This window comes from Mus caroli, chromosome 13 (genome assembly GCF_900094665.2).
Source record: "Mus caroli chromosome 13, CAROLI_EIJ_v1.1, whole genome shotgun sequence".
NCBI lineage: Eukaryota > Metazoa > Chordata > Mammalia > Rodentia > Muridae > Mus > Mus caroli.
This window is the reverse complement of record NC_034582.1, coordinates 63377126-63396979: the sequence shown is the minus strand read 5'-3', so window position 1 is coordinate 63396979 and position 19854 is coordinate 63377126. Positions and strand designations below refer to the sequence as shown.

The 19854-nt window shown below is 44.0% G+C and overlaps 1 protein-coding gene across 1 annotated transcript in view; it reads left to right on the top strand.

The window, feature by feature from the left end:
* Adcy2 (adenylate cyclase 2) overlaps nt 1-19854 on the top strand; it is a 389152-nt gene that overhangs the window by 367964 nt on the left and 1334 nt on the right. The window contains exons 23-24 of the mRNA XM_021179908.2: nt 9473-9587; nt 14719-14843. Of these exons, the coding sequence (XP_021035567.1) occupies nt 9473-9587; nt 14719-14843 (240 nt within the window). The remainder of the gene's footprint in view (nt 1-9472; nt 9588-14718; nt 14844-19854) is intronic.

Genomic DNA, 19854 nt, shown 5'->3' with positions numbered 1-19854 from the left:
AGTACTACTCAGCTATTTAAAAGAATGAATTTATGAAATTCCTAGCCAAATGGATGGACCTGGAGGGCATAATCTTGAGTGAGGTAACACAATCACAAAGGAACTCACACAATATGTATTCACTGATAAGTGGATATTAACCCAAGATATAAGAATAAGCTTTCCTGATGAATGTTGAGAAATGTTCTGCCTATGGGTACAGCAGTGTGTCATTTGGAGTCATTTGATTGCTATGCTCATTTAGCAAAGTAATATTAGTTTGTTTTCCCCTAGGCCCATGACCTTTGATTATTTTCAATCAACCAGAAGCTGAGACTCTTCTCATGCAGTGTTTTGCTTCTATGTTAGTGTAGACATATCTGTGTTACTTGTTGGATTATTAGAAGAGATCAGTGAGTAAGACTAACACCCTATGAGGAGATTAGACATCCTGAGCATCTCAATGTAGCTTTACATGAAGTATTCTCTGCTGAGTACTGCATGGAACACACCAGAACACAGTTTCCTGAAAGCAGGTGGAATTCAGAGATAGGAAGGGCTGAGTTCCACAGGCTCAGCTCATGTCTACCTCCATTGGGAGAGAGGAAACACAATCTGAGCCTTGGCAAATCCTCCAGAAGTGGCAGGAAGGTCTGTTCCCTTCCTAATATTCATGGGCAAAAGAAAGAGTAATTCTGAGGCAAGAGTTGTCTTACGGTTGGAGTTTCTAAGGCTCTGGTGAAATGCCATATCCAAAAATAACATGGTGAGGAAATGGCTTATTTCATCTTAAAGTTTGTAGTCCCATCATCCAGGAAAGTCATGTCATGAAAGAGGCAGGAACCTGGAATCAGTCAATGATACATAGGCCATGGTGGAATTCTGCTTACTGGCCTGCTCATCCCACTTTCTTACACCATCCAAGACCACTTGCTCAAGGATGACACCATACAAAGCAGTCTGGATCCTCCCATATCAATCAGTCAAGAAAATGTCTTCACGTACTTTCCTTCAGGCCAGTCTGATGGAGGTATATTTTCAATTGAGAGTCCCAAACAAAGAGTCATATTGACAAAGAAACAGAAAACTAACTAGCTAAATTTGTTGCTTTTCTAACTGTGAGGAAATTCCATGACCAAGGCAACTTATAAAAGAAAGCCTTTAGCCAGGAGCTGGCTTACAACTTTAGAGGGTGAATCCATAATCATCATGTGGGGATCATGGCAGCAGGCTGGCAGCCATAGTGCTGGAGCAGGAGCTGAAATATTTTATGTTGAGACAACAACCATGAGGCAGAAAAAGAGAGAGAGCCAACTCGAATGCCATGGGCTTTCAAAACCTCGAAGCCAACCCTCAGTGGCTTCAACAAGGCCTCCTCCAACAAGGCCACACTTCCTAGTCCTTCTCAAACATTTCCACCAACTGGAGATCAAGCATTCAAGTATGTAACTCATGGGGATTATTCTCCTTCACACCACCGCAGCATCACAAGAAGTAACTTTCAAATTATTCTGACTCAATAATCATCTGTCCTCCACTTTAGTTGGTTTCTTTCCAAGAAACATTTCAATGACTACACTGACTGATCAGTGAGAAAAAAGAGAAGAAACAGTAAAAGGAACCTAAGAAATTCTCATGCGTGGACTCTCAGTAGTAACCTCCGAAGCCAGCTTAGGGCCTGAGGCAAAAGCCCTGTGCATGCTCTTGCATATTTTTAACAGTTTTTTGGGTTTTTTTTTTCACATCCCAGTAATGTGTTAAAGTAAAAAAAAAAAATAAATGTAAAACAGAGGTTTTAAAATGCAACATTGTTTAATGTAAGTATCTCATTTAGAATCAAAGCAGAACTCATTATAAGGTTTTACCCTCTGTTATAATAGAAAGGAACAGACTCTGTCAATGCCTTTAATGACCTAGAAAACCTTAGCTACTAAATGTAACATGAAATCCTAATGTGTGGACAGGCCCTCTCCCTTTGCCTCAGGCTCCAAAGATGTGCAGCATAGCACTGTCAGAAACTATCTATCTTGGTCCTCATGGCCTGACACAGATGAGCAACGCAGATGAAGGCCGGGAAATCCAAAGCAGAAGTTTTGGATATCTGGTGAGGGCTGCGACAATCCAAATGTTAAGTGATAAACTCTCTGGAACATCCCAGATAGAGAAACTGGCAAGGAGCAGTCACAGACTTAACCAAGGCTGTAAAGAAAACAAGAATTATAGAGCTGGTCGCAGACCAGTATCCAAATGTACCATGCACGCCTCTCTGTCTGTCTGTCTGTCTGTCTGGAATACAGCTGCCACTAAACTACTTTGCCTTCCCCATCATCTGCCCTTGCTTGATACTCTACACCTGCTGTTTTCATACCTGAGCATGAATATGAACACCCTTAGGCATCTCTATCCTGTCTTAGCAACTCACTCTCTGCTCAGAGCCCAGTCCCTCTACCCTCATGAACTGTATCTCTGAACACATCCTTTTGTGCCTGATCTAGAATTCTGCCTTCTGAGCAGGCAGTAGCCCACCAGTGATGGTTTTCAGAATAAACAGAAAACAGCTAGATTTTTCATTTGTCTCCTTACACATAGACCAATATCCACCCCTTCTTTTGTAAGGCTCTTGGGAAGATGACATTAACTATTACTATTCAAAATATTTCATAAAAGCCATGGTCTTTGTGGGCAAAAAAAGAGCTAATAATGTTAAGACAGACTCTGTCTCCCATGATGATGTTCTTGACCTATCTGGTTGAAGTGAGATAAGAGCTATTGGGGGGCATAAATGAAATATAATATCCATACAGGAAATTTCTACCCAGTAGAGGCCATTTGTGATTACAACTTTTAATTAGAATTTCAGCAAGTCATGCAATGATAGCTTTCTAAAAGGAAAATCTATTTCATTTTATGAGGTAGAAATGTCAATATTAATGTTACTTATCTTTTCTAAATAAGAGGAGGAGGAGGAAGAGGAAGAGGAGAAAGAAGAGAATGCCACATCTCTAAAATGCTTAATACTTACTATCTAAAGTTATAAGCAAAATATATTTATGTGACCAAATATTTATTCTTCATAGCCAAACATTCAATTTGCAGAATATGTAGACCTTCTCAAGAATTAATTGGATTTTCTTAAGCCCAAAAGGAGGCAAAATTATGTGAATTATGGCCATTTGGAATTTGGCTTTCATTTATAATTGCTTCGGCATTGTCTATTGGCAGAACAGCATCCTTATCTACCCGCAAATTAAATACAAAGAGTCCTGTCAGCACTCAGCCAGGCCAGGCTTTAGTACCAGCCTCTGTTCCCCTTCATTTGCTCTTTAAAATGGAACAGGGAGTTCTTATTTTAAGCACTAAGACAATGTGACTCGAAGATAGCATCACCTTTAAGAACCGACTGTTGTTCTTAAGAGAATCGGGCATTTGGCAAGAGAGAAAAAACACTCCAAAGAATCATCTCGCTTTCTAGACTGCTCCCATTGTTCTGCATCTCATGCCCTGGTGACCAAAAGTCCTCTGAGGAAGTCTATCAGGGTTCAAACTGGGAGCTGGCCCACCCAGTTTGTGGTCCTGACCTTTCGCCTTGTGACCTCAGGCTTCTCAGATCCTGGCCAACCATGTTGATTCCTTTCCTGGGCTTTTAGACCTCACCCTTCAGTAGCCAAATGGTGGGTCAAGGATGGATTTCTTGACTTGCAGAAGAACATTTCACTGAAGAATGATCACTCTTGCCCATTGTTGCTTCTGATGACAGTGAGCTGCAGGAGTAGAAGTAGCTCCCTCCCTCCGTTTGCTCTTCCCTGATTGACCCTCACGGTTCTACCCTGCCTCCCTTGCTCCACCTCTGAAGAGCTCTGCAGCCCCGCTGACTACAGAGGAAGCCCCTAGTCAGTGACCTTCTGTATTATCACCGGTGGTAATTACTTACTGGCTTTACTATCTTCCCCACCAATTCTACCAGGATGTTAAAGGCAACACAGAAGGAAGAAAGATCATTTAATCTATGCTTGTGTCCTCCTGATGTAATAAACTATGCCTCCAGCTTTGATTCCTAATTGCATGTAGTTCAGCACCCCTTTGAAAGGATGTAATGTCCAGGGATAGAGCAAACCTGGGATGGGAGAGCCTAGCAAAAGAGAAAGGGACTTCCTGTCTTACCAAGGTATGGGCACCAGATGTTTGTTCTGCATTGAACCTTGATTTTCTTAATACTTTTAATTTTAAAATATTTAATTCAAATATAATTTAAATTAATTCATTTGCTTACTATATGTGAACAAAACAGGCACCAGGACTTAGGCTTCAGACTTGGTTAGGACCAGTTAGCATCGGGAGATGGACCTCTAACTTCACCCAGAACTCGAAGGCACACATTTCTCCTTTTCTATACTGTCCATCACCAGCCAACCCAATTCAGCCTCAGGCTCTGTGTGAGCCCCTGAAAACTCTGAACTCGCTCATCCACCGAATCCTTAACAAGAGCTTGCTGTCAGAGCAGTGAACGGGAGATACTTTCATTCAACCACCCAACTCCTTGAAAGCCCAAGTTAGGAGTCACCCAGTGAGGCTGCTAGGAATCATATGTGCCTGTTGTTAGCCCACGGGTGATTTCTTTTTACACTGTGCCTAAACCAAGGGCCTTACTGGTGACTGCTGTTCTGAATAAAGTGTAGAAATGAAGAGTTGGTGCAGCAGTTTCTACATGAGATACAGAGGGTTCAGGACATGCCAGCAGGGATCAGCGGGTAGAAAAAAGAGCATCTTAGTGTCTGCTGAGATCTCCCACTGACAAGTTACAAAAGCCAAACTGCCCACCAGAGCTGGTAGCCCCACTTCCTGGGAAGGGTGGAGGGCAATTTCACTCTCTGCTTAAGTGAGGTTGGAGGCTGTGTTTTCTTGTAGAAACACCACAGCTTTCATGGTATGTGATAGGAAAACAAACTTCTCTCTGCTTCTTTTGTTACTAGGGCCCTGAAAACAGAAGGGGGGAAATGAGCCATCCATCTCAGCTGTATCTTCTGTGACCCTCAAGGACTCTTGGCTTGCCCAACACTTTGACCACTGTCAAAGTCATTCAAACGTGTGAGAGACTCCCTACATAGGAAGAGAAAAAGTCCCATATAAGACCACCCCTAGGTGGCTCCCTGCCTTGGTGTTGATAAGAATCCCCTGGTAATGGCTTGGCCTCTGCCTGGTGGTGCACTGAAGAGTGGCAATACCTTTAGGAGACAATTAGATCTATTGAAAACTACCCTTGAAGGAAATATTGCCACACAGAACCTTTCTCTTGATCTTCATTTCCAGCCACGAAGAAGTAAGCAGCATCCCTGCCACACATACCTCTGTGAGGTGCTACCTAGCAACAGACCCAATAGGAACACGGCATATGTATATATATATATATATGCATATATATATATATATATGCACACACACACATGTACATACATACATAAATCTTGAAATACAAGCTGAGTCTGTTTAGTGTTGCTTGTGTGTATATGATTTCAGGGCTGACCACTTTGTATTAGAGAAGGAGTTTAAAGGTCTCATCCCTGGGCTGGGCAGGGCTAATTCTCCCTCTTTCTGTAGTCATTGGTTATCTGTATTTCTTTGTTTAGGCATGTGGCCCCATGAGACTTCTACATTAGCATTTCTATTGGTGATATCTCATCTTATTTAGGCAGCTAAGGCTAAATTGTTGAGGGATCATGGATGAAGTTTCCCTGTCATTTAGGAAATATGAATTCATAGTGACTTCCTGATCACACTATTTCTTCCCTGTCTTTTTCCATGGTCCCTGAGCTTTTGGTTGCAAGAGCTGTGTTGTAGATGCATCTGCTCGCCTGGGTACCACAGGATCAGTTATTTTCTGTATTGTGGTCAATTGTGATTTTGCGTGAGTGTCTCTGTCTGTTACAAAGAGAAGTTCATTTGGTGAGGGGTGACAGCTACACTTGGCTGTGGACATAAGGATAACTGTTTCTAATGCAGTTTCTTTATAATACAGTTAGGGATTATGCTGGTCTAGGGAAATTATGTAGTAAGTTCTCCTCAAATATCCATGATTTCACTAGCCCTAGATAGTTGTATAGAGAGTTCTCAATACCAGGCATTATTTACAACCTGTTGTGAGTCCAATTAGGCAGATGTTCCATCTTAGTTTTTGTCTTATTTTATAAGTGAGAAAATCAAAGCTCAGAGAAGTTAAGTGACTGACCCAAAAATCACATACCCAGCGACTGGAGAACGCAGCATTGAGTCTGCTTTTGTCTGACTAGGGCAGTATACACAGAGTGTCTTCTCCAGCGTAAGCTGGGGGTAACAGCATTCAGCTCTCTCTGCTCACCGGGGCAGTGGGTAGATGATGTCACTGCAGAAAGCTGACAGGTATGGTCACAGTTCCTGAGAGCACCAAGAACAAATCTTCCTTAGATGACACCCTGAGTCCCTGCAAGACCAAAAAAGCTAGAATCAGAACACCAGAAGTTTCCCAAAACAGAACATAGTCACACAGCATGGGACTAGTGGAGGGGGAGGAGGGGAGAGCCATCTCAATTTGGGACTAGATGGTGTCAAATAGACACTTGCATTTTTAAAATCTCAGTAAGCACGGCTTTTTGTTCGGCACCATTCCTTGTTGGTTCCAAAAGAACCAGCTTAAAATATGCACTTCAGAAATCAAATGTGTCATCTCTGGGTAGCTAGGCACTAGTTCAGCATTTGGAAATGGCTGGTAGAAATTGATATTTAAATCGTAATGAGAAATGACTGCATTATCATGCCATTAACTTTGTATCAAGGGCTCAGGTCTTGGGAACTTTCAAAAAGACTTGAGTTCATCTGCAGACTATATACTTTTTCTAGGTTTTGCTGAGCCCACATAAGCTGTTGAACCCTCCTCCGAAAACTCAACCTTGCCTTACTACTTGAAGTCCCTTACAAACCTCCATTCTCAAACAACTGCATGAAGGCATAGGAAACAGTCGATGGGTGAGCACATGAAGCTACTTGGTTCAGCGGAACTCAAACCATTTCTTCCACAAAAATACATCCTCCTCTTTGGCAGTTTTGATTTTACCACTTAAGACCCTTCCTGTTGACTCAGTGACATGTTTCTCTGTTAAAAAGCAAAGTGTGCTCACCTCACTACACAGGCTTTGAACCCTAGCTCCTCACAAACCACGGAGACAAACGTATTAACAGCCTTTAGTACAAGCCTCACTGTTCTTAAAAGAAAAAAAAAAAAATCGCACCATGACCTGGTAAGGTAGCTCAGCACTTGAAAGCACTTTGTGCAAACCTGGCAACATGCATTCAATCTGCAGAGTTTGTGTAGACGTGAAAGGAAGGAACCAACTCCATGAAGTTGTCCACATGTTCCCCTACATAAGCATCATACATACATGATGACGTCAGGTGATGATGGTGATGGTGATTATGTTGCATTGCATCTCCACCAGAATCTTTTGTAAGGATTTACGGCAGTGCTGGCCGGATTTATGTCAACTTAACACAGACTTGCCTTATCTGAAAGAAGGGAGCACTTGAGAAAACACCTTTATAAGATCTGGCTGTAGGGTGTTTCTTAATTAGTGATTGATGAGGGAGGGCCAAGCCCATTGTGATTGGTGTTATCCCCGGACTTGTGGTGCTAGATTCTGAAAGAAAGCAGGCTTGAGCAAGCCGCAAGGAACTAGCCAGTAAGCAGCACCCTTCCATGGCATCTGCATCAGCTCCTGCCTCCAGGTTCCTGCCTTGTTTTGCGCTCCTTTTCTGACTTTCCTCTAAGATGGGCAGTGATGTGGAAGTGTAAACCAAATAAACCCTTTCCTCCCCAAGTTGCTAGAGTCACAGTTCTTCATCACAGCAAAAGCAACCCTAAGACGATGGATGGTAGCAGCACTGTTTCATTTGTTTGCTTTTTCTAGATCGAATCTTCCTCTCTTAGTGAGAACCCTAATCTCTCTTTGTCCTTTCACATCTACATTACTCACTTCAGTTGTTCTCAGCTTAGAATAATCCTTTCTCTGGCCCGACGTGCCTTCCCCCAGGGGAAATTTGTCAATATCCAGAAACATTTTGGGGGAGGGGTGGGTCATTTCCACAAGAGATAGAGAATGCCATTAGCCCCAGTGGGTAGAGACAGCCATGCAAATAGACACTATGTGGTGCCCAGGAAAGCCCCAGAACACAGGGTTATTCACTCAATCAACAGAGTCACGGTGAAAACCTGCTTTAGTGAGGCACCTCTCCCATGTCCATATTTAACTGCTGAGCTGATTCACCAAGTTGCCCTCATGCCATTGTCCCCTTCCTGTCAGCTACCCCCTCCGCTGTCCCCACTTCCTGTTATCTGGAATGAGTGGATTATGTCTGCTTGTTCTTCTACGTCGCCCCTATAGAAGCTCCGGGATTTGGCTTTCATTTTCCTCATCTATGGAGAGAGAGATACCCAAGGCCATCTTATGTATGATAGAGGAAATGGTCTGACATTTGGGGTGAATAAGTTTGTTAAATATACAGCAAGAAAAAGTAAAAAAAGTAAACGTAACTTCATATGAAGTGTTTCATAAAACACTCAGGGGTGAGTGAAGGGGAGGACTCTCCTGTGTTAGCCTGAATGGGCTTGTAGCAGACACCACAACTGATGACTGGCTCTCTGTGCTCCTCACCTTTTCATTCTGGAGCCAGAAGTTCAAAATCAAGGCGTTTCTGAAGCACCTCCTGAGGCATCTGTCCTGGCTAGATGGCAGCTCCTTCCTGAGTCCTCATGTTGTCCTCAACCTACTCTTACAGGAATGTCCATCCCATAAGTTAAGGCTCTAGCTGGAAACCTCACTAAATGGCCTGTTTAAGGATTTATATCCAGAGATATGAAATCACATTCTGAGTGTCTAAGGTTAGACTTCCACACAAGACTCAGCCCTCAGCATGCCCACCTGGAGTCCTGAATAGGCAAAGTAAGGAGTGTGTTACCAGAGCCGAGGGGAGCTGCCATGGGATAACAGCTGCCATAGGGGAATGGTGAGCTTACTCCAAATGGTGAGAACCAACCTTCGTGATCAAAGTAGGCCCTCTCATCTTCATGAAGCTCCCACTGGTCCACTCCAGCAGGACCTGTAGCAAGGCAAGCAGCAGGGTCCCTTTTCTGGCCAGCCTTGATAAGGTTGGGTATGATGAACATTAAGGATCTAGCTGCCTTCAAAGTTCACTACTAGTGCCTCGCATGTAGAACAATGGAGATCTGAGGTGGGCCACATCTCTGAGCTATGGTGCTTTCTCCTGAAGATGCCAGGACAATGTGTTCTAGGGGTTAGTGTCATGCTTTGACTCCAACCGTAAATTCAGAGCCAATATTTCCTTGAGATGAGGTTTAACTCCCACAAAGTATGAGTCCTTTCTTTTCAGGATGGGCCCAGGCTCATGACTGAGTGATGATGCCATTCTGTGGTTCTAACCCTGTCTGGATGCCTCTGATCTCTTCTAGGAACCCGAGCGTCAATACATGCACATAGGCACCATGGTGGAGTTTGCATACGCCCTGGTGGGGAAACTGGATGCCATCAATAAGCACTCCTTCAACGACTTCAAACTTCGAGTGGGTATGTTGTGCAAAGCGGTTTGAGCAAGTGCAAATGTCTGGGATGAGGAATGAAGCCTCAGGAGGTGTCTTAGGTAGGGTTTTACTGCTGTAAAGAGACACCATGAGCAAGGCAAGTCTTAGAAAGGACAACATTTAACTGGGGCTGGCTTACAGGTTCAGAGGTTCAGTCCATTATCAAGGCAGGAAGCATTCAGCATCCAGGCAGGCATGGTGCAGGAGGATCTGAGAGTTCTACATTTCCACCCAAAAGAAGCCAGGAGCAGACTATTGCCTTCCAGAGCCCACCCCCACAGGGATACACCTCCTCCAACAAGGCCACACTTTGTGCCACTCCCTGGGCCAAGCATATTCAAACCACCACATGAGTCAATGGGGACCCTTGTGCTGGCAAACCTAAACTGGAGCAGTGGGTCTGGCTGCATACAGAAGGATGTAGAGAAACTGTGAGCCCCAGAGTCAATTTGGAAAGAGATTCTCCCTCTGGGTGAACTCTAGGAACAGATGTATGGGTCACCAGGTGGAGTTGGTGCTGTCTTAGTCCCCAGAACCTCCAGTCAGCCACGGATCTACCTAGCACAGAATCATTCATTCGCTGTGCCTTACGGATTGGAAGCTGCCATTACTTTGCTGTTACCACTGACCTCCCATCAACCATCTTTTCAACCTGTGCCAGACATAAGAGATGCCATTGAATAGAATGCATCTTAAGCATGAGGGTCGTGGCTTTATATACATGCAGTTCCAGCACTGGTAAGGGTTGGAATCAGGAGATTCACACCCATCCTCAGCTCCATAACAGTTCAAGAACAGCTGAGGCTACGCGAGACTCTGTCTCAGAAACCAAACACTAAAATCCAGTCCTACATCCATGGGGTCACATAGACTTGATGAATGCAAAATGTGTGTCCCAGGTAGTTTTTCAACTTCCTTCCATCTTGGGGAGATTTTTAGTTTTTTGCTTTATTTTGTTTTTAAATCATAAGTTCTAATTTTCTGAGGAAAAAGAAACTTCTTGATTTATGAGAAGTTTTTTTTTTAACAAGCTTTAAGTTGATATTTAGCATGTTCCATGATGACTTGCCTTTTCCAAAGCCTTACTTTAAAAAAAAAAAAAAAAAAAAAAAAGCAGTGTTTGAAGCCGTTGACTTAGCACACAGCTGGCCCCATAATATATGCACGGTGTCTGTAGGAATTTGTGATTTGTAAGAACTTCTTTGACAATTTTTTTTTGTTTTCTTGGCAACACATTTTGCTTCTTCTTAGTCCACAGACAAGCAGTTCCTGTGTCAGGCTCCATCTGTGTGGCTTATAACTTTTTTTTGCATACAGATTTCTACTTTAGAGGGGGAGGTGGAAATATCTAGATATTTGGAGGGTTTTTTCTTCTTCCTTCTCTATATATGTGACCTGAATTCTAAAAACTCTCCTGATGGCAAACGAGATGCTCTTCTTCACACGCACTGTTGATTGTGAGCATCCAAGCATGTTGTTCTTTGTACTGCGTCACTTCTGTGTACGTAAGCTTTCATCTAGACTCTGCAAACCCAGAAATCAGGGAGGCGAGGGGACCAGGGCTCTGCCCTGCCAGCCAACCATCCACATCACACGTCTCTTGGATCCTAGACCAGGGCTCTCTTTATATAGTTTCTTGATAGCCTGGGAAATGGTGTCCTCAGACCCTGATGCTACTACTCTGTTGCTATAATGGAATCCCTGGAGACTTCCATTAAAAAATAATAATAATAACAAAAAAAAACAAAAACAAAAAAAAAAAACCAGGTTGGTGCAGGTCATAGTTTTTGAAACTGATGGTGCAAGATCAGGTGCTAATGGACCATTTGGCCTTGGAACATGCCTCATGGTTACATCACAGCATGGGATGGTGACATCATGACAGTTGTATATGTGAGAGGGATCATATGGAAAATTGGGAGGCCGGAGAGGCTGGCAGGTTAAACTTACTCTTTGCGACAGTCTGCATCCATGAGAGTTGAGCTAACGCTCACAATGACGTAATCACCTCATAATGAACATAATCAATAAGTTCATCCTTCTGAAACCCCATCACCTTAACATCACCACCTGAACACTGAACTTTCTGTGTGACCCAATACCGTTTCCAAGCATGTTATGTTTCCATACATTGCGTGGTCTCCAAACATACATGAAGCTTGGGCCACAGTAAGCAGCAGCCTGCTGCAGAGCTGGTGAAATCCACAAATCATAACATCAGTGCCACAATTAAAAAAAAAAAAAAAAGCAAAGCTGACAAAAATCAGTGAGCAAAATAACCAGAAAGAGAGGACGCTGTGCAGGGAAACAGAAACTCAGAAAACACACAGGAGCAAAGACTGGGCTCTGCGGAAAAGCATTAGACCACAGTGTGCTGCATGCTACACTAAGGTGGGTAAGTCAGGCAGGACCTCGGTGCTTTCTAAAGTTGCTCGCTGGAGTGGAGAAGCAAAGCCATCCTGGCCTGTGCTTTGTAGTCAAGTATCTCTGCTGGAAGAGCAGAGACCCTGCACGGTTGTATCTTGCAACCACACAGACCTTCTTTCTTCCACTGATAAAAGTTAGGAAGCATGCAGTGAACCAATGTGGACCCAGGAGATGAGTGACGTGGTTTGAGATCAGTTGCTGCTGATTAGTCTTGGGGAAAATACTAAATGCCCTCCCTCAGTGGGTATTTGTTGAGTGGCTGCTTTCTTCTGATTATTCAGTAACTTACATCTCTCCAGTCACCCCACACATCAGTCCTGCAGTCTGTTAACCTGATGTTTTGTTTGCCTTTGAGTTCCCCTTGCCCAAGCCTTCAGGCACCCCTAAGAAGTGCTCCTTGCCTGACCCCAGCACAGAACACTATCAAGTGGCAGTTCACATTGGGAACATGGAGTAAAATTAGTACAAAAAGCAATGGCTCCACCAAGAGCAAGATTAACTCTAGATGTAACCTCTTCTGCTTGCCAGGCTGCAGAATCAAAGACATAAGTCATGCACACTCACTGTGCACCAAGTAGAGACAGCCTGTTGCCAGCCATAACCAGGTCAGGCCCCACCCATCCCCAAGAGATGTAGTCCAAGCAGAAATCTACAGACAGCTAGAAGAAATGCTGGAAGGTGAGGGGATAGAGTCACAGGCCAGCATCTTGACCTGACTCCTGTGTGCTCTTACCCTTGGGACAGAGCCAGATGTCTACAGCAGAAGTTAAATTTTGCTGAGTATACCACAAAAAGCAGAAATGGATGTATTTGTCAACTCTCCCACCTGCAGGACTTTATGGACTAGTATTTGGATTTTGTTTCTGAGCCTAGCTTCCCATAGTTTTAAAAAAAATCTCTAAAATCCATCACTAGGCAGGTCTGCAGTCAGAATCTACATCTCTCAGGAATGTCCTGTTAATACTGTTATGGTAATGCTTCAAGGTGTGAGTGTAGACACAGGAGAAAATGTAAAAGAGTAACCAGAGAACACAGAACCTATTCCTATGGCTCTCCTCCACTCCACCCCAAAACACTTAAGGGTCTGTGTGCTTGAACTGAGTTGTCCCGGAAAGAAACCAACATAGACTTTGAAGTGGACTGAGACAATTCCAGGTCTCCTGTCAGTTAGAGACATTGGTCTGACTCTTGACCCATTGACTTCTGATAGTAGGTGGTGCTGTCTCTATGCCCCAACACTAGGCAACACACACTTTAACCACAATCAAGCAAATAACCAAGCCTCACAATTTCAGCTGAGCAAAAAGGGACCTCAGTTGAGGTCACCTTTATGGATAGTGATGCCCCAGGATGCCATATTTATCTGGGGAAATAATACTTAAAGCCTGGGTACTCCAAGACTCTCGAAAATCCTTTGTGCCTCAGCCAGAACTGGGCCAGCCAGGCCAGAACGAGAGCTCTGGTAGTCAGTCGGAGGGAGAGGCTTCCATCCCAGCAGGATGACAACCCTCCCTTTGAGAAACAAAGAACCAGACGGCCCAGATCCAACAGAACCAGAACCCAAGATGCCTGGGGATTGGCCAAGTGTGCCTCTTCTTCACACAGGGCAACCTCAACCAGACCCACTCTCCTATAGTCTCAGGGCTCACAAAATCCCCTCACTGCTTCTAAATTCCAGTGTATTGTATATGTGAAGTTCCAGTGTTTTGTTTTTTTTTTTAACCCTCAAATTTGAACTCTACCGGGCTCTTTGTATCACACATGTTAGTTGTTTGAGATTTTAGTGCAGACTGCGTAAAAGCTCTCTCTAGAAATTCAAGGGAATCCACTGGAAAACAGGGTGGCAAAATACATCACTATCCAGAACATTCAGAAGCAGCAAGCCCATGCAGGTAAAAACCACGTGCACAGATAGAGGCAAGAGATGTGTTGTTGAGGACCCAAAAGCCACTCCTGGCTTGTACTCTACGTTCTGCCTCTGTGATGGCACCTGCCTCAGTTTCCTTGCCCACAACTGTGGCCTGACCCACCTCCTAGAGTTGTCAGGACTGTTAGAGGAGAGTTTATACGTGGGAGGCATGAAGTTCATGGAAGTCGGAGATGCTGCATTAGCGTGGCTGTGGTGGCCACTGTGCTGGTCATGTAGGCAAAAGGGAAGTTAAGGTACTCTGAATTCAACCAGTCAGGGTACAGAATTAAAACGTATTTGAAAGTGAACATTAACTATATTCGGTATGATAGCTCACACCTCTAATATCAGCGCTTAACAGGAAGATTTGAAATTCAAAGTCAGTCTGAGCCATACCACCAAGAAAACAGACAAAATGAATTCACGTAATTGTGAACCCTGGAAGTGTCTTGTGATGGTTTTTTCACCTGAATTTCCTTATCAACATCAAGAATACAATTTGTCACAACACTGAGTGTCTCAAAAAACGCAGATCTTACACCACAGCAGGGTCAATGGCATTGCAAACAGAGGTGGAGCTCTAAAAGGATTTAACAGGCATAGGCACTGTAGCATCTTGAGATGATAAAGTTGGATTTGCTCTGGACTCTGGAGTCTTGTAAATCATGGATTTGGTTGAGATTTGTTTAATATTAATGCTTCATGCATGATTTGAATGACTTCTGACTTAAAAGAGTTCCTGCAATTCCAATCTTGCTAACCAGGTTCTGACATGTTGCAGGTATCAACCATGGACCTGTAATAGCTGGCGTCATAGGGGCTCAGAAGCCACAATATGACATCTGGGGCAACACTGTCAACGTCGCCAGTAGGATGGACAGCACCGGAGTCCTGGACAAAATACAGGTAACACAGTCTCTTCTCAGGCACCCTTGGTTCTCTTGGGAACTGTCATTGATTATAATAGTGATTCTTGCGCGCGTCCTACTCGACCAGCAAGAACGACACTGCAACAGGATCCTTCTGCACACGTTTATTGGGAGAACTTGATTGTAGAGGCGAATAGACCCCGAGCCCAGCATTGGTGCTGCTTTATATAGACCTAGGAGAGGCGTGTCTCACACCTGGATTGGTTGTGCTTGGTTGATGCTTACCACCTCATTTGCATGCCTACATCTGATTGGTTAATTTCTCTCTCATCTGATTGGTTAACTTCTCTCTCATCTGATTGGTCAACTTCTCTCTCATCTGATTGGTTAATTTTGGTTAATTCTCAAAACCTCATCTTGGTAAAAAACTTTCCTGCCTATGTATGCGTGGTGGCCAGCAGAAGCCTGTGCCACTCTGCAACGGCACATGTGGCTTCCCACAAGTGATGATGATGATGGTGATGATGGTGATGATGATGATAAATAACAATACAACAAAAAATTAAATAGGAAAACTTAGAGTTTATTTAAACCCTTCTATAGAGAAAAATCATAGTTTTTGCATTAACTGTTAGGAATGACACCAACCAGACTCTAATGATGAGAAGGTATGGGCCTTCAAAATATAAATCCTCTGACCAGAGGTGACCTGCAAGGCAGGGTGGTGACCCATAGCCGTGACTGCCCCAGAGGGAAGGTACCCACCTGTACTGAGAGCCCAGGAGACGCCTTATGAACTATTCCCTTTGCTGACCCCATCACATATATAAAGACTTTGCAGGGGAGGTCAGCAGCTCAAAGCTCAGGTAGCCCTGACTTCCTGGAAAGGAAAGTGTAGGAAAGATGAAGACTGGGAAGTGGGAGAAATGAAAGTAAGACTGAGAGAAAGAACAGAATAAAATCATTCTAGCAAGATATCTTACAAGCTCTAAATGACCCCAAATGTCTACAATCCACCCAAGGGAAAGAAAGACAATATCTGACAAATTAAAGCAACAACTAAAAAAAATAAAATCATTTCATGTTAGTGTTCCCACTGCTCATTTAATCAATTTCAGGCATGGCTACAGTAACTCTAATTAAAAATGCACTAATCACATTCTGGGGTTGGGGGAAAGAGTAGAGATTTCTCTAAAGATAATGAGAAAAAAATCTGTTATAGGAAGTGTGATGGAATTCTTCCAGTTCTGTAGTTGAGCAGTGATCCACCAGTCAAGACAGAGAGTACAAAAGATGGGCAGGAAGCTACCCACAAGGCAGCTGTGTCCCCTAGAGTTGGTATCTTGGCTCATTTAATTCCTAGTTCCACTCACGTGCTGAGCTATGTACTGTGTCTACAGCAGGGAACACATCAATCGCCCAGTGCGCTCACGCTGTGGAACAGCACTGCATTAGGGACAAGAGGTGTGCTGTGGTCATCACAGCTGTGTGGTCACAATTATGACAAAATAATAAAACAGGGCATGTTTTGAACCATGATGAAAAAGCAAGCTCACAGACCAGAAAGGGAAGTTTTTACAAGATTGCTTTTGAACACTGTGGGAAGTATCTCTAGCTAGGCATATCTTCTCTACCTATCCTAGCTGTTAGACAAATGTCACATCTGTTGTATATTCAAGGTCCACTGGAGGGGGTACCCCAACAGCCACACACAGTGATCCCATTCATCAGGAATAATAATCTCTAGTCATTGCCTGAACTCTCTTATGGCAATTAGAGACTGGGGGGATGACAGTAGGCAGACATGAAGTAGGCACTTAGAGACAGAGAGCTTAACTGTGTGTTCATGTATTTGACCATATGCTAGAAATGCCCTTGGTCCTGTCTTGGCTAAGACCAGCTATACTGGAGGGTTGGGATGTTACAGTACCTTTGGTCTGTAGAAGCTTTGGACCAGCACTTTCTCTTTCCCAAGCAATGCTAGAAATATAAATGTCACTCAAATTGTGATATGCAAAGGAATTTGTTTTAAATTCCATCTCTAGCCTTGTGTGGAGACCTGGCATCTGAAGCCACCCAAAAGGAGGTGGGAGGCATTGTCAGTCCTTGATGAGGCCATAGGGCGTTTCCTTCCCAGAAGGCTCTCTGAGTAGAGGCTTGCAACCACTTGCAGAGAGCACAACAATGCTGGCCTGCCTGCTTTGCTCCATACTTTTTAGTTTTTCTTTTCTTATTTGTCTTTTTGAATATTTGTCTTTGGTGAGTATGGGCAGTGCCCACAGGACAGAGGCAATAAAGAAAGATAGTATGAAATCACTAAGGGGATAGATGGAAGCTAGGTGTGGGCATGGCCAAACAGTGACCCACAGAGGACAAAGGCAGTCTCTTGTAGATTTTGGAAATGAATGACATAGAACGGCATAGAAGGGAATGTGGGAGGCCGTTGGCCATCCAAATATTTGAAATAAGAAATACCATACAGAAAAGGTTATAGAGTCTGTCTCTTAATTCATTTTTATTTTTAATTATGTGCATAAATATATGTGTTACCAGTCACTGTGCAACATGGCAGTGTCCTGTGTGACTGTTCAGGACTTCTGTACTAACACTCCATGTGATCCAGTACATCTCAGACAGGCAGAGCATCTCAAACAGGGCGAGTATCACAGACAGGTGAAGCATCTCAGACAGGTGGAGCATCTCAGGTGGAGCATCTCAGACAGGTGGAGCATCTCAAACAGGTGAAGCATCTCAGACAGGGGGAGCAACACAGACAGGGGGAGCATCACAGACAGGTGAAGCATCTCAGACAGGTGGAGCATCTCAGACAGGTGGAGCACCTCAGACAGGTGGAGCATCTCAGACAGGTGGAGCATCTCAGACAGGTGAATCATCTCCACAGACTGCCTGAGGAGGAACTAGGACAGATCTCTGTGGAGACCGAGAAGGTTTGCAAGCTGCTGCCTGTCCTGACTCAGAAACTGGTCTGAGCACAGAGCAGGCTTCCTTTCTCCTAGGATGCAGCCTGCTCTCACTCCAAATGTGACAGAAATGCCATCTTTTTATGATTGAAAGTTTCATAAACCATTCTCTTCCAGCTTCACATTCCCTTCTTCTTTAAAACCCACATTGTTCACCTCATGCTGCTAGTATGTGCATGAGTATAAGGCCATCTACTGGTGGTCAGGTATATGGCTCCCCTCAGGAAACTGACTCTCCTTCCCCTAGCAGCTCCTCAGCGAGCTAGGGATGAACACCCTAGTTCCCTCTTCCATTCTGAACGCTGTGTGGCTTCCCTACGCAGATACTGTACATGCAGACACAGCACAGTCACACTCTTATATGAAGCTGCCCTCTTGTGTCCAGAGAATGCTTTCACTCTGCTTAGTCACTGCCCCTGGCCAGCACAATCTTTCCATCCACTCTTCTGTGAAGATCCCTCAGCCTCGGGGGCAAAAGGTGTGGTACAGAAAGACTGTATAGAGCTGAGCAGTTCACGATCTCCTATTCTCTGCATGCCGTCCAGTTTCCAGTCTCTGTTAATTGTCACTGAGTGAAAAAGAAGCTTTTCTGATTAACATTGAGAGATCCATTAATTCATCGGTAGACCCGTAAGAGCTTAGGGGGCTATTTATACCACATCCATTCAGCAGACTGGTAGTATTAATGTGTCCCATAGGGCTATGACCTTTCCAGCCACAGGTATTTGACTCAGTTTAGTGTGGATTCAGTCATGTGGTTTATGTACTTGTAGGAGAATCTTGCTAGGCCAGTCATTGCTGCTTGCAGGTTCGTCAGGAAGTAAGATTGTTGGCTGTTTTCCTCCACTAGTATCAGGCCTAGAATCTTCCAATACGACGAACCCTAATCAGAAGGGATGAAGCTTCCAGGTCCATACCAATATTCCCCCATGCCCTGGGACTCAAGTATCTGTGGTTTTCAATAACAGGATGTCACCATCGGGTTCTGTGAGGTAACCAAGAGCAGTGGCAGTAGCCTGTAATGTTTTCCTACAGGACCCACCTGGTCACCAACTCAAAAAGAGGTAACCATACCTGACACCAGGCTTTTACTTGATAGCCTCTGGTGTCTGAGAGAGGTATTGCCGCCGCCCCACCCCGACCCCCACATTATAGGATAACTCATTTTAAACTCCAAAGCGTGTATACACTTTAGGAAGTTTCTACAGTAGTGTGTCTCCATAAGGTTTTCCAAGGTATTTAATGTTAGTTATCCCTTCCCCATAAGCCATAGGTGTCTTAATCTTCAACATTACTTAATCTTGAACATTACTTGGCAGTTTTGCTCTTTTCAGAGTTTTTTTTTTTTGTTTTCCAGACAGGGTTTCTCTGTATAGCCCTGGCTGTCCTGGAATTCACTCTGTAGACCAGGCTGGCCTCAAACTCAGAAATCCGCCTGCCTCTGCCTCCCAAGTGCTGGGATTAAAGGCAGAGTTTTTTTTTTTTTTTCATACCAGCAATAAATTAAGCATTATTGATGCTAATATTCTCTGGTACATTTCTTTTTCTATTAATTTCCCAGGAATGGAATTTTTCTATTTTTTTATTGGATATTTTATTTATTTACATTTGAAATGTTATCCCCTTTTCCAGTTTCCCCTCTGGAAATCCCCATCACATACCCCCTCCCCTGCTTCTATGAGGATGCCTCCCTGCCCACTCACCCACTCCCATCTTCCCGCCCTGGCATTACCCTACACTGGGGCATCAAGTCTTCCCAGGACTAAGGGTCTCTCCTCCCATTGATGTCCAACAAAGCCATCCTCTGCTACATATGTATCTGGAGCCATGGATCCCTCCATGTGTACTCTTTGGTTAGTGGTTTAGTCCCTGGGAGCTCTGGGGGTTCTTGGTTGACATTGTTGTTCTTCCTATGTGTTGCAAACCCTTTCAGCTCCTTCAGTCCTTTCTCTTACTCCTCCATTGGGGACCCTGTGCTCAGTCCAGTGGTTGGCTGTGAGCATCCACCTCTGTATTTGTCAGGCTCTGGCAGAGCCTCTCAGGAGACAGCTATATCAGGCTCCTCTC